General features: G+C 41.1%; 2 protein-coding genes and 1 long non-coding RNA gene across 5 annotated transcripts in view; 1 reads left to right on the plus strand and 2 right to left on the minus strand.

The window, feature by feature from the left end:
* The window catches only part of LOC121905817 (protein argonaute-3), a 36,833-nt gene extending 35,917 nt beyond the window's left edge, over window positions 1-916 (minus strand). The window contains exon 1 of one of the 2 annotated variants that reach the window (XM_042424347.1): window positions 36-916. In XM_042424347.1, coding sequence (XP_042280281.1) covers window positions 36-54 — 19 coding nt within the window. In that variant the 5' untranslated portion in view covers window positions 55-916. The remainder of the gene's footprint in view (window positions 1-35) is intronic. The other variant, XM_042424346.1, reaches the window with a different exon arrangement.
* On the plus strand, window positions 839-13,454 carry LOC121905819. Of its 2 annotated transcripts, none has more exons than XR_006098479.1 (3): window positions 839-927; window positions 4,880-4,957; window positions 13,369-13,454. It is a non-coding gene; the product is annotated as an uncharacterized LOC121905819 (long non-coding RNA). The 2 variants fall into 2 exon arrangements; XR_006098478.1 differs by lacking the exon at window positions 13,369-13,454 and adding an exon at window positions 9,625-9,717.
* On the minus strand, window positions 1,830-24,868 carry ago1 (argonaute RISC component 1). The gene is made up of 19 exons (XM_042424348.1): window positions 24,348-24,868; window positions 17,859-18,045; window positions 14,932-15,052; window positions 13,362-13,543; window positions 12,639-12,775; window positions 12,150-12,284; window positions 11,787-11,874; window positions 11,456-11,603; window positions 11,162-11,281; window positions 10,900-11,022; window positions 10,575-10,708; window positions 10,099-10,283; window positions 9,717-9,876; window positions 9,214-9,304; window positions 5,708-5,902; window positions 5,415-5,549; window positions 5,223-5,324; window positions 4,857-5,056; window positions 1,830-4,581 (listed from the first exon to the last, which is right to left on the minus strand). The coding sequence occupies exons 1-19, from the start codon at window positions 24,370-24,372 to the stop codon at window positions 4,473-4,475; spliced, it is 2,577 nt and encodes an 858-aa protein (XP_042280282.1). The 5' UTR covers window positions 24,373-24,868; the 3' UTR covers window positions 1,830-4,472.
* Between the last annotated feature and the right edge of the window lie 1,970 nt (window positions 24,869-26,838).

Below are 26,838 nucleotides of genomic sequence, written 5' to 3' on the forward strand. Positions count from 1 at the left end.
GGTGGGGAAAAAAAATACTCTACGTAATCATTTACCTGTAGTTCCGATTTCCATTCATGAGGTCCCTGCCCGGTTCACTTCCCGGATCACAGTTGTCAAATGTCTGGTACTCTTCCTCCGTTCAATCCGGTGCCTCCTTCGGCAGTGCAACGCCTCTGCGGCGCTGAGTGGCTGGGTGCCCCGGTCTATACTACTGTAGCTCCCCTCCCTGCAGGCTGTCAGAAGGGGCCCTTTAGGTACGGTCGTTTCGCCGGCCGGGGCCGGATCTTCGGCGTCCCCGTGTCCTCACGCCGCCGTTTATACACGGTCAACGTATCCAATCGGATTTCACTGCCACGGCGAAAGCTAACTTACTTACTGCTTGCTCAACGCGACGCTGAGGCAGTAAAAAACCTGCTAGTTAGCCCAAGTTAGCTCGCTAGCTAGGGTTAGAAAAGTGGCAGGAACGGACGAGAGGAGCTGTCAGGAGATCATCACAGCGGGGTCAATGAGTCCAAATAAATTCCTACCGATATCTGAACATGAACAGAAACGACATAAATTCGTATCTACGGCAAAGCGAGCGAGCGTAGCTACAGTAATTAGCTAGCTGGCTAGCTCGGCAGTTGGATAGTTGGAATTCTGTCAGACGACGGTTACTTTTATCGCATTAAAAACAGCCGCTGACACGGCTCCGTTTCCCAAGCACCGTATCCCAACGATGTCGTCTTCTATAGTGTGTGTCACGGTGCGAGAATAAAGCTGTCAGCACCGGGTTGTATCCGCCGATAAGTATCAAGATTTTCAGTCTGGTTGACAGATCAACTCTGCAGGGCTTCGGCAAGCCAGCTAAATATGGTGAAGTTGCCTTTCTGACACCGACAGGAAGAGGTGGGCTCTGTGGCTCTGTCAGCAGACGTCAAGAACCAGCTCCGCCTTCATCCAAAGGTAACCCTACGTTTACAATACTATGAATAAATTAGTGGATAATATATCTTTTTGAAAAGCCTTTCATAAATCAGAATATATGAATTAAGAAGAGTTTTGAGCCACCTATCATCAGCTGTAGTAGATTCAAGTCTGTCTTAAAAACAATGGTCAGGTGCCCAAATGAACACTGAGGTTTTTCTTGCCATAATCATCCCTCCTCTTCATACTGGCCATTAGAAGATCCCCTCATAATGCATTTACAATATTAGTGATGGGGGCCAAAATCCACAAGCCTCCTTCTGTACAAAAATCTATTTAAAAGCTTATCAGAAGCTAATATGAAGCTTCAGCTGTCCATATGAGTCAAATCAAGTAGATATCTTTCAACATTAGTCTTTTTAGTGCCAAAGTCCCTCTTTTTGTTACTATTCTTCCACCGCAGCTCAACAGGGAAACACTGTCTGAGGAAACACAAAAAGGGAATTTGATGCTAAAAAGACTGTAAATGTGGTAGATACCCACATGATATGACGAACTCAGACTGCTGAAGCTTCATATAAGCTTCAGATAAACTTTTAAATACATTTTTGCACAAAATAACTGCATGGACACTGGATTTTTGAAAGCACATATGAAGGGGATCTTTTAATAGCCAGTATGAACAAGAGGAACGATTACAGCGAGGAAAACCTCTTTCAGTGTTCATATGGACACTTGACTGTTGTTTAAAGACACACTTGAAAAATTGTGAACCTGTTCTTTAATGTAAAATGTGTAAACTTGCTGCAATCCATTCATATTCTATTCTGACTTGGTGCTAGTTTCTGAGCATATAGATACAATCTATGGTATAGATTAAACTGATATCTAGTAAACCATACAGTATTGTAAGATATAAGTAAGTAAAACAAAACCAGGAGTAATAAAAAACAATTTTATTTTCTTTAAAAAATAACCCTCCCCAACAGAGTTCCCATACTATCACATACAGAGCCAAAATAATATGCTTCCATGTCCTTTCATTCAAATCTATTGGGAAGTGCTATGACAAGGACTGTTCTTGATCAGTGGCTTCAATATTGCTTAGTCAGACAGTGAGGCTGTGTGGAGAGGAGTGGACTCTCCAGTGTCCACATGATGCATTTCCAGGGTGACTGCCATTTCGTCTCCCCACTTTGCAAGGTGCTTTGTGGCTTCAGTGAGTGAAGAACTGCATCTGGATTCAGTGGTGCTTGGAAATGCCCCCAGACTGATTTTTTTTTTCTTTTTAGCACAGAATAGGGGGTAGAACACTTGCCCCAACTGTGAAAGGCCCGGCAATCGGTGAGCCAAAATACATAACAGGTTATTATATATTTATATATACAATTCACCTTGGACACAATGAAGGATCAGTAAAACAGTGTACAAAGGCATTTTGATTATGCAAGTTCATAACAATGATTTAAAAATGAAACTCATCTGATCTCTTATCTTTTGATCCCTTTCCGCTCAAAGGGGCTCTGACCATCAGACAAGATTTGAGGCGCTTAAAGGGCAACTGAGGTGGAATTTTGAGACCATTTCCACAGTGCCCTCTTGAGGATACACTCTGACACTAGTCACAATATTCATAATAATAATAATGACAAAGAAAAAAAGCAGTCTTAATAACCATTACACAATCGAGGCAAAACGACTGACAGGCAGTGGTGAGCGCGAGGCTCCTACCTCTAAGGAAACCAAAATAAGGTGGCTCAGAATATCCAGTCTTAAAAAATAATTACATGCATTTTTTTCATAAATCCAGAAAGTGACTAGATGTAAAGGCAGGGAATATTAAGTAGTAGTAAAAGTGGCCCACCCTGTCCATTGTAGCAATCCCCTATCTGTGCCGCCCATGCACACAGAGCACCAATGGGGATTGGCTAACACAAGCTAGGGGATTGGGGCAGGGGATGCTGAAGGTGTGCGATGTTAAAAGTGAGAGTAGACAGCAAGGGGAGAAGGAGAGGATGGAAAGGGTGATGAGTGGGTGGGTGTCCGTATAGTTTAGCTTGGAAGGGAAATAAGGGGACAAGTGCATTTGAAGAAAATAAGTCTCTACATGCTAAGAAAGAGACTGAAAGGACTGTGATTTGTGTGCTTCTGCTATCCAGGCTATGAGTTGTAAATGCCTGCAGAGGGAAGAGCTTTGTGTAAAAATGGGACAGGTGCAGGATAGGTGTGTGTGTATAGGTACGCAAAGAAGTGCGCGGGTGGAGGTTTTTAGAGTTCACTGTGGCCTGATCTCCACCGATACATGTTGGAATGTGCAGAATGATCAGAGCAAGGTCAACTGCTGAATGCGAGTTCAGCTTTGCAGCACTTAAGTGATCACAGACATTGTATTTGCCTGCATTCAAATCTAGAGAGGAGTGATGACCTTGCCTATTGCCTTAGTTACCTCTTTGTTCTGAAAGCTATGCAAGTCTGGGTGTGAAAACTTCAAAGCAGTCTGTGTGTCAAGCCTCTGGACAGACCAGTCTCACCGTTTTGAAGTAAAATAAAAATCAATACATAATAAAAAGTGCCTCGTAAATCCTAAAAGAGCGATGCATACAGAAATAAAAAAAAATAATAAAATAATAAAAAAAATTATCCTCCTGTTCAAGTGCCCCTTTTCCATTGGTTGGCATCACTTTTGGCTGGTTAATAATGCTGGTTTAGGTGCATGGGGTGCAAGTATATTTGATACACTCTATGCAAATGGTCCCTCTATTGTTACGCTAAGCTTGCCTCTATAGGCTAATTCTCTAAGGGACTGGCCAACCAGCACAAAGAGTGCGGCAGGAATTCACTCATGTATCTACGATATGCTACACCTGCTCTTTCAGTCTCTGCTAATATAAAGACCAGAGGGCTAGCCTCTCATGTACTAACAAACTCTTATGTGCAGGACTGGTGGCACCTACATGCTAACGCTAAGTGCTAATGTACCATACCTCAGACTCCTCAAGGCTGTTTAAAAAATAACATTGTTCAAAAACATGAATGTAGTTCATGACAACGTTAAAATGACACATGTAAGTGTGCGTGCCTAGTACCACCCCTCTGGAGGATCCCCATACTAAGGGGCTTGGAACACTGGCATCCGGCATTCAGATGGGTAAAGAGGCAGCATCGTGGTGGCAGTTAAAAAAGTTTTTTTCTTTTTATCGCCTATTTTCCTCCCATCCGTATTGCATACTTGCATACATAGGAGTGTGAAGGTAGCGTACAATACAATTACATAATAATACCGACGTTTTAAAAATTCAACATAAAAAGAGCAATAGTCCTGGTAAAGTAAAAACAACAAAATGACAATAATAATAATATTCATAACCTTTTGAGTGCATGAGGCTGTAGAGTCTGCCTGTGTTTTACAGGTGAAGGGCCTTATGTTTCTTGGATTTGGGTGATTGACTGGCAGGTCTGTGGAGTATGCGTAGTGGGTAGTCATTGGGAATAAGGGATGGGGATGAGGTGGTGGTGGTGGGCCGTCTGCCCACTCAGGTAGAAATGAGGTGGGAGGGAACGATGGTGGTGATGGTTGGTGTAGCTCAGGCAAAGTACATGGTCCTCAGGGTGTCGTGGTGAATCTGAACAGCCTTGGCCAGCGCCTGGGGGTCCCGACCGTTACTCTGACCAGACACGTGACTGCCCTCTCCACTGCAAAGACAACGAGAGAAGATGCAGGACAAAGCTCAATGACCCGTCATGTGTGATTATGAGAATGATGAGAATTACAAAAAGTCACAAATAGCACAGTTTCTCAACTCAGTAAGAAAGCTACTGATTAAAGGAGGAGCATGATTGAGATGTGTCACTAGGGGGTGTATCCCTTAGGCATCAAAATGAGTACTATGAAAGATCAATTTCACTGTTTCTATGTGCAGTGGGTCTTAAAAGAAATCCTGTTTTATATTATGCATAATATCACTAACCTGTCGTGTTCTTTGTCCACCAGATGGTAGCGGGCACGGAAGGCCACAAGACGAGCATAGTAGGCTGGCGCAGGGATGGAGACAGAGCGGGTACAACGCACGTAAGTGTGGCACAACTGGTAGGTTAGAATCTGCAACTCATCAGCCGTGAAACGATTGTCGTCCCACAGGACGTAGTAATGAGATGGCCGGCTGGTACCCTGGAGACAGAGAAGAGATGAAAGTGAAATTAAAAGAGTAAGCAAAAAAAATGGCTTAGCAGGAGACATACATGGGATCTGGGGTCAGGGGTATTCAGTTTATTACAATCCATTCAAGGATTTCAAAAACTTCAGTATTAAAACTTTTTCTTTCTGTCATTATTACCTGTATGCCTGCATGGCTGCACAGGTAGAAGTCAAACTCAAAGGGATGAGTGATGCTGGTGTCCACTGTAGTCCCTGCAGGAATATTCCCACTCTTCCCAATCTATCAAAAGAAAAACAAAAGATTGTAATTATTTAAAAAACACATAAAAACCAGCATGCAAGTATGAAAAGAGAAAAGTAGAGAGCTCACCCTTTCAGACTTGTCAGCACAGAAGAGACGTGTGTGGTGGCGTTTCTGCACCACAATGTAGGTAATGCCAGGCTGGTAGTCTTTCTCCAGCTTGATGCATGCATCTCTGATGGCCAGGAGTTCATAGTGGAGAATCTACGAAAAAGAGCACCATTTACAATCAGAGAAAAATGCTGAAACACCCTTTGCCGACATTGTGTCATTATACAAATTGGGCAATAAATAGGAAATCACACATTTTAGCACATTTTGGACAATCCATCAGAGTCTAAAAATCATCCAATCCCATATACCTGCGGCAACTGTCCCTCGGGAACTCCATCTCTGTAGAAAATGATCCTGGTGGGCTTGAAACGGGTCGACTTGTAGAACTGAATCAGCAGTTCACGCACCATGTAAGACAAATCTTCTATGATCTCCTGCCTGGGTCTCTGGACTCGCACTGTGGCACAGTATCTGCTGGGATGGGCATCCATACTACCTACCACCTGGAAGAGAGAGGGAAAGAGAGTTAGAGAGGGGGGACATAGCACTGTCAGGGTTAGTGATTAGATTCCCACTGGCAACACATATGCAAAAAAGTGTGTGATTGGTTATTGTAAGGCACTTTAAGAAAAATATTTTGTCACTAATTTAAAAATATTTGTGGCCTGATTCATCAAATTTGCATCAGATCATCTGTACTATTCCTCCTAAATTTCAATTTTGTATTATTCTTGAGTCACTGCACAAAAGATATATATATATATAAAAGAATAAGAAACACAAAGACATCATACTTATTATTATTTGTTGTGTAATAACAGTCCTCACATGACAACAGCCTACTTGTTCTTTCATACAGTAGTTATGAAGCATTTGTCCCAATGTGTTTTTGTACGTTAGCATCCCCTAGTGGCTGCTGGTGGGAAGTAAAGGCTCCACATCAACCTTTTATTTTTCTTCCCTCAGAATCATTACACTGCACTACAAATCATATTTTTTCACCAGATTTCGTGATGATCAAGACATAGCCACTCCTCTCCCATCCTCTTTCTCTGTGTGTGTGACTCAATAGTTTGTCATAATTGCTAGGCAACAATGCAGCCAACCACAGCCGAGCTGAGGTCAAGGGCGAAACGAGGATTGACGTCATTTCCTTTTTGAACATGAGTCAGTGATGAGCCATTTGTTTCACCTTATCCCTCACTAATTCCTTTCTTAATACTTTTTTTTTTCTTTGTTCAGCCTCATTTATTGTGTATCCAAGTCTAAACAAAACGTCTAATTGATTGCAGACGTTTCTCATGAAATGGTCTTTCAAAGCAGAGTGATTTGGGTTATTTACCACTGTTTTAAAGCATCAGAAAAGAAACATGTTGGTGTGTTGAAATGTTCTAATCGGCTAAAAGACTTTAGTTCCACAGTCTTACGTCTTTATAAGTGTTATGAACGGCCTGAGAGTACACAGCACTTATTAAAGCTGAAACTAATAATACTTTTAATTATTCATTAAACTATTATTGTTTCACTTCATCAATTAACTGATTAGCCTATGAAAATGTCACAATTCTTTACAAATGTCCTTCCCAAGTTATCTGAGCCCAAGGTTTATGTAATATATGTAATCTATTTAACAGTTTAAAAACAAAAAAAAAACACATAACTCCCCATTTTTATGAGGATTCAAGGTTTCGCAAAATGATAATAAATACTCACATATGAGCTGAATGTGAAAAGATTTGCTCTACAGTGTTCTGATTTGCTTATGCAGCTTTACTGCCTCAACCATACAGTTTATGGCTGTAAGATTAATCGCTGTGCACCGATGCCACTGTCACCAAGCAACCGCAATTGTGTGCGTTTATTTTTGTATGACATCTTGAGGTCATTTGCATCATTTACATGCCCTCGTTTCATTTGCCTATAAATGGAATGCCCCTGCCGACGTAGCATCTGGACAGTCATCAGAGAAGCCAGACTACACTATGGCAATTATTTATACTTCTGTAAATTACTTTAGTATTTTACTTTCACTTAACATAACGTGCATACTTTTAAATAAAGAACAAGTTAAACTAAGTTTCTAAGGGCTTTGAAGACGGCAGCAGGATGACTTATGTTCTTGCATTGGAAAGCATCCGTTGTACTTAAAGACGACTTATTTACCAGATAAACTGTAGTTTCACTCCACATTTAGCCATGGTTGTGTCAAAGCTGCTCTATTTGGTGCTGCTGAGTCCATGACAAACAGAGACGGTGGACAGGATCTGGCTGACATTCATGCTGATTGATTCTGAATGCTGATTGGGTGAAATGTGTAAATACATTACTCTGACTTGTTTGTGTATCTATACCAAGTGACAACCACCAGACCTGAGTGAAGCCAGGGCCTTCAGATGAAGTTCCTCTTATAATAGACACCACTGTAAACGCTGATATCATTTTTTTTTTTTAAAAAACCCTGTTTTTAGGTCAACAGAAAAATACTTCAACTTCTTTCTTAAACTAAAAAAAGTCAAGGTCTCAATCTCTGATTAATTTCTTCTAATGCATGTCTTTTTAGCATCGAGTCCTTCTAAAGCACAGCTAGAAATATGTTTTTAGGCGTATTTGCAAAATTGTGTCCTTTGCAAATCTGGATTTTCTGGTTCCAGTAACTGACAAAGATGGTAACAAAGTGACTCTTTCTTACCATCTTGGGCTTTAAAAACGTCTCTTCATAAACCGATGAGTGACTTCATGTTTTTATACAATCCATATTTTATACACAATAACAAACACAGAAGATCACTGTAGTTATTATCAGGGAACCGATTAATCAACAAATCATTTTGTCAATAAAATATCTACAATAATAATAAGATTTAACAAGTGAGCTGGCTTTGTACAACACACAGTAGTTGCAGAGTCTCTTCTTTTTAATGAGACTGAGTTTAATGTGAGAGTGTTGTTTAATTAATCCTCTGAGCCCTGAGCTATTTTATGTTTCTCACCATAAAATGCTGGCAGTAGGGATATCTTTCCATAATTATGAAGGGCAGATTGACTCTATGACTTAGTAATTTGAAAAAAATGTGCCTGGTGCCAAACAGAAATGTGTTTATGCATGTGCACATATGTGCATGAACCTACTTGCGCACAGGTGACCTGCACAGGTCCTTTGACCACAACTTTTGAATCATTGCAATGAAAAAAAAAAATATTTTGTGTTTATTTTTCATACAATGTGGGATGTAATGTCAGCCCTATATTGGAGACCGTGCAGTAATTTGCTGTAATTTCAAAAACGGATTACTCAACGCTTTGTCGTACAGATAAACGACGAGCATCATCAGAAAGGGTGAGTTCTGCTGTTTATTTTAATATGTGGTACATTGTGAAAACTTTGTGGCTTATTCAACCAAGAAGCAGGAGTGTGAAAATGGGTAAAGAAATTAGTAAAGATATTACTTTGCAGAGGTTTGATCTGTCTTCATAGCATGATTACTTTGGTGTGTGATATGTGTTCCACATCCATGCAATGAAGAGTTCATGAGTAATTCACACAACATTAATGGGTGCAGAGATGGACGCAGAGCTATATACAGATTGTAACTATGATTAAATTTGATATAAATTCAAAATTATTTTTCCCACCAATACTTCGTTGCATAGACAAGCAACTAGCATTGTTGGAAAGCTCAAGTCGTGCCATTTCATTTGATATGTGCTCCACCTCACTGCGATGAATCCTTTGTGAGTAAATCAACCGAGAAGAAGGGATGTGAATTTGAATGCAAAGGCCTCTAAGGGTTAAGGTGTTATCTATGAGACTTACAGCAGTAATGGAGGGCTTCTTGCCATCTCCAGCAGGAGGGTGCGTGACGTCTGCTCCCAGGAAGATAACCGGCTGCTGAAACACTGCTGACCTACAAAAGCAAACGGAGGAGGAGATGCAAATTATACTTAATCATGAAGGCGGTGTGGGGTTGTTTTTGAGGAGTTATATTATCATCACAGGCTGAAATGCTGAGATGGGTCAATATAGATCATCTAGCAGGACGCTGTAGGCTTCAAATACTTCAAGTTTAAGTGTAGGTCGTTGCATAAGGAGACCAAATACACTTTTAATATAGAAATTAAGTTAAGAAAACACATTATTTTGAAGTTACTGTCAATGTCTATCCAATACATTTTTGCAGAAAGTTTATTATGATTATATGATCTAATAGTGACATGTATGGAACAGTTGCATTCCCAGGTCAAGGCCTGTGGCAGTAGCCTGGTATGAATGGCTCACACGAGGTTACAACTCGAACAGCAGCTCGAACAGAATCTCACCGCTGATGAGGAACCAGGATGTTATTGATGCCTCCCAGCTTCACGTTGATCTTGAGGCAGAGGTTGGAGAGTGTCTGAGGTGACGTCTTCACCACATTCTTCACCTGGACACACTGCGTGGCCATGCCAAGGAGAGTGTCTCCCACACGCTTTACCTCCGCTGAAGGGGACAATTTGGAAAAAGGGGACATGAAGAACACCATGATCCTTAGGGACTGGTAATGATTCTTGATGATGACGCTTTAACAGGTGAGTATGTCTTTAGATGTTTTAGCAGTTTATAGACTATTTTAAAATCTTTTTTTTCTCTCTGTACTTAATCATTCACATTCAAGACCCACCATGTTGTATATTTAAGAAAACAAAAAACAACATCTCCTACCATAGACAGGAGTTTTCCCTGGCAGGATGACAATGATGAGCTGCAGTCCAGAGTAGGTGTTTTTCAGGTGTCTGAACATGGGCTCCACGCTGTCTGCTCCCTGGGCGTATTTACAGAAACATGGCTGGCCCTGAATTGGCATCCCAGCATCCTTGGAGATCTTACGCAGCTGGTCTGTGAAGTTCCTGAGAAGAAATCAGAACAGTTGGGAGAGAATTCAGCTAAGCAAGCTAAGGTTTTAATGCTTCACTGCTCGTTGTTTGTATTGAAGGTTCTACTGTCTTGTACAGTAGAGTGTAATGTGTGTAAAGAAATCACTTCTTCGAGATGGTAAATGTGCATTTTTTTTTCCTGCTAAACATCAAAATAAAAACTGCATCTAATAACTTACCACTATCAAATGCAATACAGCCATAGAATATTTTGGGGAATATCATATAAGGTATTTCCCATTGCTACCACTCATTAGTACTTACTTGAGCACCTCCTCTCTGCATTGTTTCTGGGGGGCAAAGCAGGCAATAGCCCACACTTTGATCTCGATGCCATTATAAAACTGCTTCCCCCTCATGTCCCACACTCCCTGGTTGGGGGTAGCTATGGCACGGTTCTGTGGAAGAGAGGACCAAAGGAGAGAAGGTTTAAACCAAATTAGGTCAGATCCACAGCAAAATTATGTACTACCGTATATGAAAAGATTCTGGGTTTTGGGTTTTTTTTTAAGCCTTTATTTCCAGGCTCTCACTATCATAACTTTAAATATAACTATTCATTTGAGTTGATAAATTAACTATGTATTACCCGTCCTCCGTACTGCAAGATAGGGGCTGGAAGCACCCTGCCCGTCACTTCAGCCATGTCATCTTTCACCTTGATCCCAAACTCCTGGATGTACGGGTCTAGGTTGAAGTTTGCATTCTTCATCTGGGGGAGAGTGAAAGAAATCCATCATATATCATTGTCTCTGTGACTTACACTGTAAATCACTGAGTCATACTTTCCTATACAATATTGTTACGTCAGTTGATGTGTCCTCCGCCCACCAGTGATGTTTACAACTCACCAGCCTGCTGATCTCCTCTTGTCTGTCAGGTGCCGAGCGAGCTGTGGCTTTGATCATAGTGGAGGTCTGATTATCTGTCAGTTTCTTGATGCATCGTTGTCCTGCTACAATGTTACAAACCTGGAACGAGTAAATCCAAAGTCATTAGGTTGTAGACATTGGTTATTCATATACGACACATCCTGGATGTACCACAAAATAGTTTAAAGACAGCATACATGTTGTTGCAACCCTCACTAGTGGTTAAATCACCAACTGTTATCACGGTTAAATTATCCTTGAACCCTTCCTCACCTCCAGGGGCAGGTAAGTGTGCTTCTGCTCCTGTCCCACCTGTAGACAGGGAAGGTGGGGGTATTTTAGCTGCAGGTTGTACTTCTGCTTGAAGTACTGGGCCACTGTACATTCTACTGTCTGCCCACTTTCGAGCTGGAGGGGAAACCTGGTAGAAAAGAGAAGAAACATGATGTGTAATATGCAGCTAATTTGGAGACGTCCTCATAGATGTAGGCATTAACATGAACAATGGGTGTATTTGATTTAATGTACAAAGCAGTCATACATAGCTGGCTGCTTATTATACAGCAAATTAACATAATGTAATGCTCTCTACAGTTGTACTTACGTCTGGTGGCTGGCAGGACGTCGGGTGACATTGCATACGCGATATTTCCTCTTCATTTGGCCACAGTGGGTCACCTCCACCTTCAGGCCTGGTAATGCCAACAATAAGTGGGGTACACACACATTAACACAGATGCAGAAAGACAGACAAAAAAAAAAAAAAGAGGTTCCCGTGAAATAACAGAGCACCACAATCACAAAGTTAAAAGGGAAAGGTTGCTGATAACAAGTGGCTTTATCTTATCTTAATTATAGGCTCTACAGAGATTTCTAAATTACATTGGTTAGTTATAAAATGAGGAAGAGCTTTAGACGAGGTATTTTCTCGGTTTGAGCTCATCACGTTATTTGCTGAGTAACCCACCTTTAATCTCCTTGGTGAAGCGGACCCTTTGTGAGTCAGTGAGAGTCTTGGGCTGCTCATCAATGTTGCGAATGTCCAAAACCTCACACATGAACTCAATTACAGGCTGGGCTTTGTAGAAGGCCGTGGCAGACACTAGAGGGAGACAGAGAGCAGCATTAAATCTATTCAAGTCAGGGATGAGCAACTTCACAAAGGCGCATGGTTGTCAACAACTTAAATGAGCCTTGACATCAACATTTAAGGCATTAATCTGGAGAAAAAAATCATGTTACAGGGAGTCACAGAAAGGTGAGGAGCAGCCTATAATTATGATATGATAATTATAAAAAATAAATGAATGATTCAACTCCTCTTTGGTCCCAGAGTAGATTTTACTTTTAACATTTCTTTCTCCCTGTTTCTGCCCAGTCATGCAATTTCAGTAAAACACACTGACATCATTGAATGACTACATGCACTCTGGTAAGCTCGTCCTCAGTGACTCACCATCAATGTTAAGCATCATCTTCCACATGGCGGGGCGTACAGACTGGTGGAAGCCAAACCAGACTTCCCTCCCCCCACCCAGTGGATGGTAGTATCCTTCAGGTGGGGAGAAAAATGAGCGGCCCACTGGAGTGTACCTAATTGGAGGAAATGGGGAGATGAAATTGAAAATGATGAATGTGCAAAATGAGTTAACCGAATTCAAAACATGACCTCAGTGTGAGTGTTCATGTCCAGTAAAGTTGTTGTCTCATATAGGAAGTTAGGGGAAAAAAACAACACACGGAACACCGAAACTAGAGTTTTAGGGAAGAAAAGCCTTCCTCTGAAACTGACAAAAACAGTCTTTCTCAAACATCTGTGACTTGACACTGTCGATTTTTGATCATTCTCAGGTCAAGTCTTTATCAAGTATGTATTCTGTATTCTGTATTCTGCTGCTCAGCATTGTTCAGTGGACACTTTCACACAGGTCTCAGCTAACAAGCATCTTTTGTTTAGTGACTCTGACCCCTGGAGCTATGATGATCTGATGCAAGTGAATAGAACAACCCAGTTAACCTTGCAAGGCTGCACGGTTATAATGTCAACAGAGAATGAAACAAAAACATGGCGTTGATGTTGACTGTTGCTTATCTACCTGAACTCCTTTAGTGGGTGAAGCAGTATGCGTATTCATGTATGTGTTTGTGCTGGTGTAAATAAGAGGGAAATTGTGCATACCTCATAGAGGCTAGGTGGCGCATGGCCACGTCCAGGGCTTGAACTGAGTCGAGGGGGACCTGCAGCCGGCCGCTGACCAGAGTCTCCTGGAGCAGGCGCCATGACACCTTGGCCAGCCAACGGATGGACACCTTGAAGATTCGGTCCTTACCCTCACCAGGGATTGTTACCTCAAAATCCACCTGAAGTGATAGAGGACAGAAAGGACAGAAACAGACAGGACAGGTAAAGAACAAGGCTACAGGAGGAGCATAGTGACTAAGACCTTGAATAAGGATAAACTATTAATAAGAAATGCACACTATCAGGCTCTGTAAGTGCAGGATAAACCCCATTTCAGATAGATTTATTATTTAACAAATTATTTCACATTCATAAGCACAGTTTCCTGCTTACTACACATCACTTTACAACATTACAACAACCCATAATGGGCTTGCATGGTCTTTCTTTCTTGTGTTTTTGTTTATGCTGCTTTACAGGCTCCTAAATATGACCATATATCACAGTACATAGGTTTGTATATTTAAATCGATAAGGCTGGCAATATTCTAGGTTCTTCTTATTGTCAACAAATCTCATGAAAAGACCAAAACATAAACTGCATTAGTCTGTCTCTTTGGACTTTTTGACTCACTCTTCCTGTCTGTGACTCTCAGTCTGAAGCCCAAGTGTTGCTACTGCAAATGTAAATTTTTTTAAAATGAGTCACTTAAAAGGTTAGAGAAGTTGGCTTGTGACTGGAAGTTATTCGCCAGTTCGATCCCCAGACCAGCATGATGACCTGGGTGGGGAAGTGAAAAAGCAGCACTTGCCCCTTACTTCTTATTACCAATACTGAGGCGCACACCACTTAACCCAAACTGCTCCAGTGGAGCTACTCAGAGGTCAGCGGATCAGACTGTGGTTTCACAGAGTGGTTTAGGGTTAGAAAAGAGGGAATATTGTTCTAAGTGAAGCTTCTGTGGTTAAAGGCTTAAAAAAAACTTTAAAAAAAAAAAAGAGCCAAATAATTTCCTGAAACAGCTGTACACTGTAGTTTTTCTCTTACTTTGCAGAAACAGGAGTAAATAGAACATTTGTTGGGGATTATTTAGTCACAGATTTGGTGCACTTTTGAGTATTTACAGCGGGACAGCATATGTGATACCGACCCAAAATAAACAGCACCCTTGTTTTGTTGTAATGAAGGAAGATGTCATCCCATGCAACAGTGTGGCTCATTGTTTTCAGTCATTTTTAACAATGAAGACCTGTTGCATAAAGGAATAAGTTATATCAAGCTTTGGCTACACAGATAGTACTTACATGTAGAATCAGTTAATTGTATGTTTTGGTCTTTTCATGATTTACATAGTTGATTATAGATAATTGCCAGGAAATTATAGGATATAGAGCACTTTGTACTCAAATATTCAGCTACACCTTGAAAGTCAAGATTTCCAACCAGAGAGTGAGTGTTGTGTAAAACAGTAGGTGTTTGTGGTGTTGTCTTTAAATCTGGGGTAGACATACATCCTTTACAGGGGATTAAAAACACTGAATAGTGCAAACCACTGCAAACATCTACCTTCTCACTCCCAATAGGAAGCGCTAGCACCGTGTAGATGTTCTTCTTGCCGTCATACACCGGTTTCCTGTCGCCAAAGAGCTGGGGCTTGAAGTGCTGCACCATGTATTCCACCACCTCCCTGTAGAAAGCGACAAACACAATGTGGCATTATTATGCACCGCCAATTACACCGAGTTGGGAGACAGAAAAGGAGCAGCTCCGCCAATTAAACCCGTCGCCTGATCAGGATGATCTATTGTGATCAGGAGGGGGCAGTTCTCAAGATGATGGAATATTGATCACACAGGATGCAGCTGCTGGATGCAATATCTCATGGTCACGGGGGGAGAGGCAAGGACAAAAAGAGTGAGGGTGAGGGCGGGGGGCCACCTTTCAATGCACGGTGCCTTGGCCTTCATATAAGTGTGGGGGATGAGGTGCCGCTCTGAAAAGGAAAGGTCAAAGGGCTCGACCTTTGGATGCCTTCTTGGACTCTTTGTCTAAAATCCTTAAACCAAAGGAGACTGAAGCTCAAAGACCTCCGCTGCATGTTAGAGAAGATGGTAATAACACTTCTAATTTTTAGGGATTCTCGTTTTATCTTCCCTGAGCCCACAATGATGTTTAATTACAATTAAGAGATTACTGACTTGCTTCAATTGTTTGTTTCTCTTCACATGCTTGTTCATTAGAAAGGGAACAAAGCTCAAGGATTCTCTGAACAATTTTGTCTTTCTGCTGAGAACTTGAACGATTTGAATGAAGTGCTGTTTGTTTAATCAAAAACAGAATGTTATATGAGGACACTATTATTGGTTCACAGCTGTGTTAATAAACAATAAAACAAGTTATCCCTTTTAGTTTTTGAGAAAAGTAATTAATCTGTCTTGAGGAAACATGCAAGAACAGATTCAAACATACATCAACAAAAATAACTACCTCATATTTGTTTAATAACATCTGGCTTCAAATAGCCAGATGATGTTTTTGGATTGAGAAAACATAGAATAATTATTATTATTTGAATGCACTTTTGCTACTCTTCTAAAGTGGCAGTAATAGAGGTTTTCTAGGTTTCAGATTCTCTCTCTTTCACACCCTTCTTTCTCCAGCTTAAATGATTTTTGATGTTTATCCAATGGCCCGAGGCTACTGGTAAGCCAAATCAGGACAGTAAACCTGAGAGCTCAGTGACTGGGCTGGTGCCAAAAAACTGACAAAAACCATGTTAGCCTATATACACGCATTAAATCCCTGCTTCTAGCCTTCCCGACATCTGACTCCACACAAAAGACATCTGTGGTACATGATAGCCAATCATATCTTGTTGACAGCCACCTCACAGTCACAAGCATGACACTACAATTTCAGTGTGGAACCAAAAGCGGAGAAAGCTATGAGCAAAAAAGGATAAAATGACATTCATGCCTTCTTTAGAAGATGGATTCTACTGGATCAAACACGAAGAAACGTATTGTGTGCTGTGTTGCAATTTACCCTCAAAGGCAGAATTGACCGTCTTTTTCAAGGAACTGGCTCTCTGGAGAGCCATGATGAAAAAAAAAAAAAAAAAAAAAAAAATCAGCAAGGCAGACAGACAACAACCACATTTCCCTCCTGAATTTTATTGTTTATGTTTATGTGCTGTTTCTAGCTCAGATTTAAGTAATAAATGTGACAAATCAAGAACATGGCAGCTCTTTTATTGTTTTTAATTTGTTACAGCTGAAAAACATTTGGATGGGGTCAGTAAAAAAACTGTCTAGAGACTAAAAGTTTCATGAAACAAATTTAATATTGAATCTTCTGATCCTCCATGCTAGCCTGTATAGTTATTGAGTGAACCAAAGGAAGATCATAAATAGAACCGTAAATAGAATAACTTTATAAGTACCTGTTTTGCTTTTTTTTGTTAAATACAAGCATTGAACTTAATGTTCCATCCTAATATTGCCAATATCTGTTGCTGCATCATATCACAAAGTTGACTTAAAGTATATTTATTATATCCGATACCCTTAGAATCCTCCCTCCTGCATTTGAAGGCAAACTGTTCAACCATCTGATACGAGGACTTCTTCGAGCGCACTCTTCAGCATGAACATCAGTCAAGGTGAAAGGGTCAGTTAAGTATGATTCACTTTCGACTCCACCATCTGTCCAGACCCGGTCACTCGGACACTGCTGCAGCAGGGAGAGAAGGCCTCCTACTGCTTAAGATGATCTGTAACTCATAGCGTTTAATTTTTGCCATCTGATGCATAGATTCATAGACTTTTCTCACATTGTTTTTTGTTCTTCAAGGCCTGGTTTTTGGAGTCAAACCTGGTTTGATTTTGACATAAGCTTTCCCTTCAATATAAAGCAGAGCATACAATGTAATATGAAGCCTGGAAAATAGGTTTCACTGGATGGAAATGTCTAAAACTGGTCACACTGTTCAAGGTTTTGGCCCTTGATTTATCATTATATATTTAATGCAGCTCTCCAATTCAAACATACAAAACATAACACATGTTAACGTTTGTAAAAATCTGTTTAAGAGTTAAAGACCTCTGCCTTAACTGCATCAGTTTTTTGTCAATAAAAACATGGAAACCAAGCTGTTTAAATTGATAAATTGCTGTTACAGAGAATTACATATAAATACATTTAAATCTCAGTTGCATTGTTCATGTTGAAAGTGGCTGTTGCTGCAGACTGATAACAGTGATTACACGTGGCTGTTGGGCTATCATTATCCAACTTCAAACTGCAGACATTTCAGCTGCTTGTTAACTGCTTAAAATGCATGTCTTGCTAGTTAACAACCACTTATGACACATGATCTTCCAGATCAATGTGGGACATCACATACAAGAAGTACAAGGAACATTGTGACAATATGATCAGATGAAGGATGAAAATAAGTGATGTGGCAGGTTTAACCAGTCTTCTTATGTTACCTGTTGACTCGTCGGGGGCACTTGTCAGGCTTAATGTCCACCTCGTAGTGGTAGACGTCCATCTTTGGGATCTCCACCTCAAAATAGTTGGCCAGCAGCTTGATGGGCTTGCCCACGGTACCCATGCCTGGCCGGCGCGGGGCATGGAACACCTGCTGCAGGGGTGGGGGGAAGACCCCCATGGGCACTGGACAAACAGGGAATGGGGAGCCATTGACAAGGACAGGTGACAGGGGCGAAGAGGTTTAAGGATAGAGGGTAGGAATGAAGGGAGTGGATGTGCATGAAGCAACGGGGAGGACAGAAAAAGAACAAGTTAAAGCAGAGGAAGGGCAGGCCACGAGAGATAAAGAACGGTTGAACGAGGAGTGAGAAGTGCCAAAGGAAGTGGTTGAGGACAGGGCAAAAAGGGCGAGAAATGTGGGTATAAGCAGGGAAGGAAGCGTAGGCAGCGACCGAGAGGACGTGATAGGTGGACAGAATGAGTGGCACAACAGGAAGGCAGGAAAAGGGAGAGGAGAGATAGGAAAAAAGAGAAACAATAAGAGGGAAGCAGTTAAGCAGCAAATTGTGGATTGGAGGCCAGTGAAGGGGAGAGAGGTATGTTATAGAAGGGATAAAATAAGGGGCCATAGAAGAGGATATGGACAAGGAATAAAAAAGAGGAGCACCAAAAACCAGATTAGGTGAAATGAGGATGAACAAGGGGGAGAAGGGGGAGAAGAGAACAAGAAGAGAAGGGACATATTAAAATAATGCTTCTTTACATAGCAAAATGTGACTTTTGATGGTATTCGACTCCTACAGTTGTGTAGTGCTTCTGATCATATCCCTGCTTTGATCAGACAAAACAATCAATTGAAGATGGGACAGTAGGCTCTGGGAACATATGATGGCGTATTTCACAGTCTTTTAAACATTTATAGACCGACTGATTAATCGGCAATTAAGAAAATAATCAACAGGCTTATGCCAAGCACATACTACATGACTTTCAAAGTTGTCAGGTCATTGTACTGTTCACACTACACAACTTTCTGTCTTTTAATCGGGAATGTTGAAGTCGTCGTGGTTTGCATACTACGTGAATAATCGGCAACAGGAGGTCACACATTACAAGATCTTACACGAGGAGGAATCCCATACAAGTCTGTCTGGTCTCCAAAATACGTTTTGTCAAGAAAACACACGGAAGAAGTGACACGAGAAATGATGCGATACCATGCGTGAGACAGCTTTTTTTTTTCTTCCAAAAATGGATGTCTGCAAGAATCCAGCAATCATCGAAAAGGCAATGGTACTCCTGCCAAAGTTCAACTAAATTTTCCTCCATTTCTTGGGTCCAAGCAGACCGCAGAACTTTTCTTGTAGCCATGTATGGAGCTAATTTCCTGCCAAAACTTAACAAAACGTGTTTTACAAATGCCCTAACAAACACAGAGTAGTTTGTAAATACATAACATCATTAACAAACTAATGCATTTTGTTTTGCAAATACAAAACGTACCTATCGAACAAATTCACAATATGCTTCAGAAACAAATGCAGCATGTCTTACAAATATATCCTACAAAGACAAAAAAAAAAAATCACATGATTTTTGGCACAGTCTTGTCCAGAGTAATTCAGGTGGCACTATGAGTCAATTTAAAGGTGAAGTGTGTAAGATTTAGTGGAACGTAGCGGAACAGACGTGGCAGAAATGGAATATAATATTCATATGTATGTTTTAATTAGTGTATAATCACCTGAAAATGATAATCGTGTTTTTGTTACCTTAGAATGAGCCCTTTACATTGACATAGGGAATGGGTCACTTTCCATGGAGCCCGCCATGTTGCACCATCACGTTTTTACAGTAGCCCAGAACAGACAAACCAAACACTGGGTCTAGAGAGGGCCTTTTAGCGCTTTTCTTGAGTTTCTCAGCCATCGTAGTTTCTCCTACACGCTTGGAAGGGGAGGGTGAGGGGAGGGCTTTTCAGTTGGTTGCAATCCGCAACCTCACAGCTAGATGCCACTAAACCCTACACACTGCACCTTTAAGTGTGCCAGGAGGTTGGGTTGGGCAGATTGAACAGCCACTGCCAGCTGTCGCTGCCCACAATGTTAAAATAACAACGACATAGAGGGAATATACAAGCAGAGCAAGTTGAGCCATTAAAATAATAATTAAATAAAAATAAGGAACTGAGCAAGGGGCTAGAATAGATTATATTCAGACATAAGTAGAATTTCCAGGCATGAGCGCTTTTGACCTTTTTTATATATTTGTTTAATAGAGAAAATTCATTTTTCGTGCATTCCACGTTGGGGGTAATTTGGCAAAGCAACATATATGTATATAGTACTTTGTTATGGATGATGATATTATTAGGAATTGGAAATCTTAGGAATTTTGTTCTTATAGCCAATATTTCAGTTTTTCCATAGTTTTTGAGATTAAGTGTCCTCTTCGTTAATCCAGGGTACATTGCATTTACCAAATATTGCCTAAGAAATGATTGCACCTTTTTTATGTAAAAAAATCCACATAGTCTATATTTTGTAATTTAGACATTGGAGTTTTATCTAGATTGTCTTTAATTAACTGAATGAGTACTGTTGGAATGTTTTGTGTCACCTTAATCTAGCTTTTAAAAGCAATTCAAGTTATATTTATTATTAAACTCATCCAATTTCAAGTATATTACCAGTTCCATGCATTAGATGCACAATTGACCATATCTGTTTCTTCCATATCTTCCAGTCTTCCATAAATATAGATTTTATTTTACTTAATATGACTCTATTATTCCAAAGTGGGACATTGTGAAGGCTGAAAATATGTTGATAAATTGTTTTCAAGTGTGACAGGACTATACCTCCCAATTTATTGAACACAAGTGAAGGCAATGAAAACCACACCTCATTACCATTCCTAAGAAAGGACTGAAGCCATGTAATTTTTAATACTCCATGAAGTGGCTGTTCAATCTGCTCTGTGAATTACTCAGGACATTCGTGAGAAAATCCTAAGCATAATCACGGCAGAAAGACTGTGCCAAAAGTCACGTTTCTTTTTTTTGTAGGATATATTTTTTGTACTTGTAAGACATGCTGTATTTGTTTCTGAAGCATGATGTATGTATTTGTTTAATAGGAATGTTTTGTATTTGCAAAACAAAATGCATTAGTTTGTTAATGGTGTTTTGAATTTGAAAACCATACTGTGTTTGTTAGTAAATCGTAGGGCATTTGTAAAACATGTTTTGTTTGTTTAAGTTTTGGCAGGAGATTAGCTCCATAGACGTGCTTGTCGATGTTGTCTTGTTGTTACAACTCCTCCCCCAGACTTACCCTCACCCTGGGCCTTTCACTCTCACTGGCTGTAGCTTGTCGCTGCCCTCATTGCCAGTCACAACACTTTTCACAGTTCAGGATTTGGACTCCCTGACAGGTCCAGATATTTAGCCTGCTTGATATCTTTTGGGCATCTGCGATACATCAGCGATCGAGCGCCGATTTCCCAGCGCCGTGCAAATGCCAATTTGCCTCTGATCTGGGGCTTTTGTCAGCAATCTCCAAAAACTCTTGGCAAGTGGAAAATCAGGGCTACAATCATGTCGTATGTGAACTCGGCATAACTGATAATCAAAATAATCATTAGTTGCAGCCCTTGATATATTTTGCTCTTTAAAGTAAGTCTAATTTCTGAAACTTATCTGTATCCAACACTTCATGAGTGTTTTTTAAGTTAAATTTGGCATCGGCTTGTATAATCTAGGTCTAAAGAGGTAATATATCACTGCCAGAAAACTTTCATATGAAAACACAAGTAGCAGCTTCAATCTCACTGATAAGTCCCTATTATGATCCATACCAGCATTACGTCTTAAAAACAAGTCTGAGCCAGTCTTGATGTCAATACAGAAGAGTTCCTAGACTGGGTGCTAAATGTGAGGCTAGCTGTGACTCCTGCCTGAGAGGGGCCCAGTGCTTTAACCTCTGGGTCCCCAGAGAACAGCCCTCCTCCACCACAACAAAGACCCCAGCTGCCCTGCTCCTCCATCTCACACTCAGACAGAGGGAGTGCCCTTGCTACGGCGAACACACACTCATGCACACAAACACAGGGGGCCCCCCTCTACATTCCCAGCCTCACCATGGAGACACCACGGCAACACAGCATTGTCATGGATATCAGGGGGACCTGTATGTGTGTGGGGCTGTTGTAGGAGATGGGAGGAGGAGGCAGGGTGCCACTGTGGTCATGCTGAAGAGACCTTGGCCTTTTTGGTACTGCAGTGAGCATGTTCCCACATTGGGCCAGGGCGCCTGTGTATCCAAAACTGGAAAAGCCCTGCTTTAAATAGCTGCTATGGAAATCCCTGGGTCAAACATACTTCTGAAAATGCCAAAATGACAGGAGGAGTAAAATTAGCCATAAAACACAGAAAGATGCTCTGTTTAGCAGAGTATGTAGAATCACACTTCGCTACAACACATCTGACAAATACGATAAACACAGACACCAGGCATGTGATGAGCACACATACACTGTGTGCAAAACAGCATGTATGTGTGTGAATATGTGGGTGTGTACAGTGTGTTGTGGTCGTTGCAAACTCACACACAATAACACACACTTCGCCCTCGTGCCAGTGAAGGCAGATGGTGAGAAGGGGAGCCAGGGCTCTCACATATCCCAAGACAATAGCAGTCTTTCCCGGGCGGTAAGACATAAAGAGCGTTGGTGCTGCATCACAACATGAAGACACTCACTTATTACTGTCTTTACAGTGACGTAACAAGAAATAAGCCCAAACCACGTGGGAATAACTATTTTACCTGGGGGAAACATGTTTGTTTGTAGTGCACTTCAGTCATTAATGGCCAAATCTGTGTTTTGGGATCATTTGGTCAGCTTTGCAGTGCAACACATTTTCAAATGACTAGTACTTCACACAGGTTGGTTTTTTTTTTAGTTAGCTTCATTTTTCGACAGTAATAGCTCAGCAGTATCTCCAGTGTAGGTAATGGTAAAAGATGAGAACAACTGAGCTTAAATTTAAGAACAAAGTGAAGAAAAAAAAAAAAACAGAAAAAAATAAAAGTGAAATGACCCTTTCAAATCTCAAAATATGAAATAGTGGATGTTTACTAGAAGACCCCATCCCTCGTCAGGACATCACAAGAGTCCAAGCACATGAATGAGTAGGAACAGGCCAATTATGCACCAATTGTTTTGGCCAAACTAGTTGGCTCTCTGAACAATTGGCTGTTGACCATGAGCTAAACATGGCAGTCAGTTCAATCTTGGAAAATAGCACATTGAATCATTACACTTCAAACACAAAAACAGACTTTGAGATGAGGGGCCCCGGGGACCCTTCCCCCATCCTAAAAAATAAAAACAAGCCTTTTCAACTTAAGTCACGGTTGTAGTATCTAGAATGACGATGTAATTTCAAATTCAGGCCTTCTTGTGCAAATAAAGACAGTCTGGACATATCCAAAGAGCATTCAGATAGTTAACAGGATCTGTGAGCTCAAAACTATCTCTGTATAAAAAAAAAAAAAAGCCAGCATTCAAACTCTGAGCCTGCCCTCCACCAGTTCAAGGCTGTATTATAAAAGGCAGAGCTCAAGATTTTCCACAACAATAAATGGACTTCAGACCTGGGCATAAAGTTGATAAAGTCAGTGCTTTAATTGGTTGCCTCCACACCTCAGTATCATCAATGAAAACTGCAAAACACACATGATCACTGCTGATACTGATAAGCACTAGTTGTAAATCTCTAACTGAAGCATGCAGAGAAAAATCCCCCCCACACACACACACAAATGCAACGCACTGCACGTTTTTCAGTCTTCCCAAATCTAAAACCAGCGTCTGACAACTCCAACAGCAGACGAGCAGGCATCACAATTGAGGAATATTTTTGGTTTCACATAAATAAATAATTCATCTTTCTCTGCAGATGTTCGGCCTGTGCATGTGTGTGCATGTAAGTCATTGGTGTTTAACACTGTCTAGACTACCTGAGGGCTGTGAGCAAAGACTACCTGAGGGGCTGTGAGCAACCAGAAGCTGTCAGTGAAAAGGGAGGCTGGTGTGAGGGGTGCAGCCAGATGCTGCTGGGCTGCTGCTTGAAGGCGGGCTTCACCTCGTCCCTCCTCACCGAGATTCCCACGACCTCCCTGCCCCCGCGCATGGCTGGGGATATTGTCAGCGCTTGTCTGTGGCTATAAATCTGGATAAATAATAACGTTTTATACTAAGTGTTGTGCATGCATACTGTAAGGGAGCCCCTCCATCTCCCTACTCTCTCTTCTCTAAACGTTGCAACAGACGGAGTTGTCACCAAGCCTCCTCGTACATCCCCCCTGACGCCGAGGCCAGGCTACGATGCCCCGCTTTTTCAATTGCAGCCTATAGCTGCAGCCATACCTCAAGGATCCGGATTGATAGCATGATGGCTACTAAAGTAAAAATAAACCTACCAGCACCAGACGGTCCCGGCTCCATCCCATTCACTTAGCCGCGCGGGTACAAGCTAGCTAGTCCAGGGTGCTGTGGCCAAACCGCCGGCCCCTTCAGGCTGGAAGCGTCTCAGACTTCCAGCCCCCTCCTCTCGGCGTGTAGTCTTCTCCTTTCTCGGTTGTACCCCCGCCCCCTGCCCCTTACCAGAACCCCCCAGACCCGCAGAGGAGTTTAGGCTAACGGCGATAGCTGCCAGTTGCTTGTCTGCCCGTTGACCCTGGAGCCAGTAGCGGCAGAGCGGAGGAGCGATACCGTCTTCTTTATACCCAGCCTTCCTTCTCTGGGCAGGGCTGGTCCCCCCCGGCGCCGTGATTTAGCCGATTGTCCGCGGTGTTGAGTGATTTCTTCTCGGTCTGTTGTGCTCCTGCTCACCGTTCAAGCAGGATTCTCCAGCGGAACAAAAAAGGCCAGCCCCTCACCCTCACCCCCCAAAAATCTGAAACTTCTTCTTTGCCATTAAAAAAAGTGCAAGGGAACTGTTGATGATCTTACTGTCACACCCCAGAGGCTGAAAGCGGAACTGCACTGCAGATATGCAAATGTCAGGCAAGTGTGTCAGGGCAGACAGACTCTCTGTTAGACCCCAGTGTTGGAAGAAGTATTCAGATCATGAAAGTACCGATACAGCAATATATAAATACTGCGTTACACGTAAAAGTCCTGCATGAAAAATCCTACTACAGTAAAAGTACATAAGTATTAGCAGCAAAATGTACTTAAAGTGTTAAAGTAAAAAGTACTTATTGGGCAGTGACTGATATATGATTATATACAACATATATACAACATATACAACATCATTAGATTATTAATACTGAGGCATCAGTGTGTAAGCAGCAAGTTACTGTTGTCGCTGGTGGAGGTGGACCTAGTTTGAACTACTTTATACACAGTTAGATAGTTTAGTCCAGTGGTTCCCAACCTAGGGGTCAGGCCCCTCCAAAGGGTCACCAGATAAATCTGAGATGATTAATGGGAAAAGAAAGACGAAAAAACAAAGTTCTGATATACAAATCTGTTTTCAGTGTTTGGAATTTTTCTCTTATCTTTGACTTTTGGTGAAGTAATGGATCATTTGAACACTTGTTGAAATGAAACCACTTGAGAAGTTCAGAGGGAAAAATCACTATTTGGTGGAACTGTTAGCAACTCATAGACATCTGAAATGTGACCCTGACTCTACACAGCTTTTTGAAAGATGTCAAAAACCAAAAAGGTGGGAAACTACTGGTTTAATCCTTATCAATGTGTTGTATTTTAAAAGCTTGTTATATTATCCATTATGTGAAATCTTCATCTGAAGAGTAACTAAAGCTGTCAAATAAATGTAGTGGAATAGAAAGTAGTAGTTTCCCTCTGAAATGTAGTGGAGTGGAAGTATAAAGTGGCATAAAATGGAAATATTCAAGTACAAGTACCTCAAAATTGTACTTAAGTACAGTACTTGAGTAAATGTACTTAATTACTTTCCACCACTGGGAGACCCAATGTGTTCAACATCATCAATAAACAGGACATTATGAAATAACTAATCATACAAATGACTACAGACAGATAACATAATAGTGAAACTTCTGACATTATTACTATACAGAAGGAAATTAGTTTTGCACACACAGGTGACAGGAATACACTGATGACAATATGACAGCAACAATCTCTATCAAGGATTTTTTTTTTTTTTTATATAATTAAAAACAGCAGCAGATCAAGCTACAGACCAAACTACTACCTTCCTGTATATATAAAAGTGGAAGATTAAGACGCCAAATATAGAGCCAAGTGAAGTGCAGTTCTAGATAAGATGAAAATCTCTGTATTACATTAGGAGATTCATCCTTTCACCAGCCACAACAATTAAAGAAAATCTAAGTGCAGTGTATTGTTTTGAGCATCCCGTAGCCGTGGCCTGAACAAAGGAGGTCAAACTCCTTATGAAGTGGGTGATCAGCACAATTAAGAATCAGCTGAGCCTTACTGATAATCCTTTTACAATAAATATCTTGAAGGCTTGCTGCACCTCAATCACCTTGCTGGCCACCTTGACCGACTTAGCCAGCCTGTTATTATTTATCAGACCGAGACAACCAAACCAGGCCACTATACAGCAAGTATAAACACAGTCAATAAAACACAAATAAAACTGTGAATTTTCAAACTCAGCTTATTGTGATAGTTCACCCTACTTCTCACAGTGTATAGAGTTCATTGCTGATCAGTTCTTTTTCTTTTTAGACCTATGTGCAGCCCTTGATACAGTAGGCAACTCCGTTCTCAGTTATCAGGTGTTTCTGCAATTTTCGTTAATATTTAATCAACAAATCCTTCACTGTGTCAATTAGTAATCAATATTCTATGCTTGCATCTATACACACCTGTGAGTTCACATTATCCAAAAACACAACCTCTCTTTTCACTGTTTTATCTCTTCTTTATTGGTAAGGAACCATT

Source organism: Thunnus maccoyii, chromosome 10, assembly GCF_910596095.1.
Source record: "Thunnus maccoyii chromosome 10, fThuMac1.1, whole genome shotgun sequence".
NCBI classification, from domain to species: domain Eukaryota; kingdom Metazoa; phylum Chordata; class Actinopteri; order Scombriformes; family Scombridae; genus Thunnus; species Thunnus maccoyii.

Bases quoted from the DNA above. Each gene is read 5' to 3' on its own strand.
- ago1 (XM_042424348.1), bottom strand. From the start codon at position 24,372: ATGGAGCCGGGACCGTCTGGTGCTG. The intron at 13,544-14,931 runs GTAGATGTTTGC...CTATCACTTCAG, and splicing joins TTCCTATTGGGAGTGAGAAG to GTGGATTTTGAGGTAACAAT. The intron at 12,285-12,638 runs GTGAGTCACTGA...GTCTCCCTCTAG, and splicing joins GATGATGCTTAACATTGATG to TGTCTGCCACGGCCTTCTAC.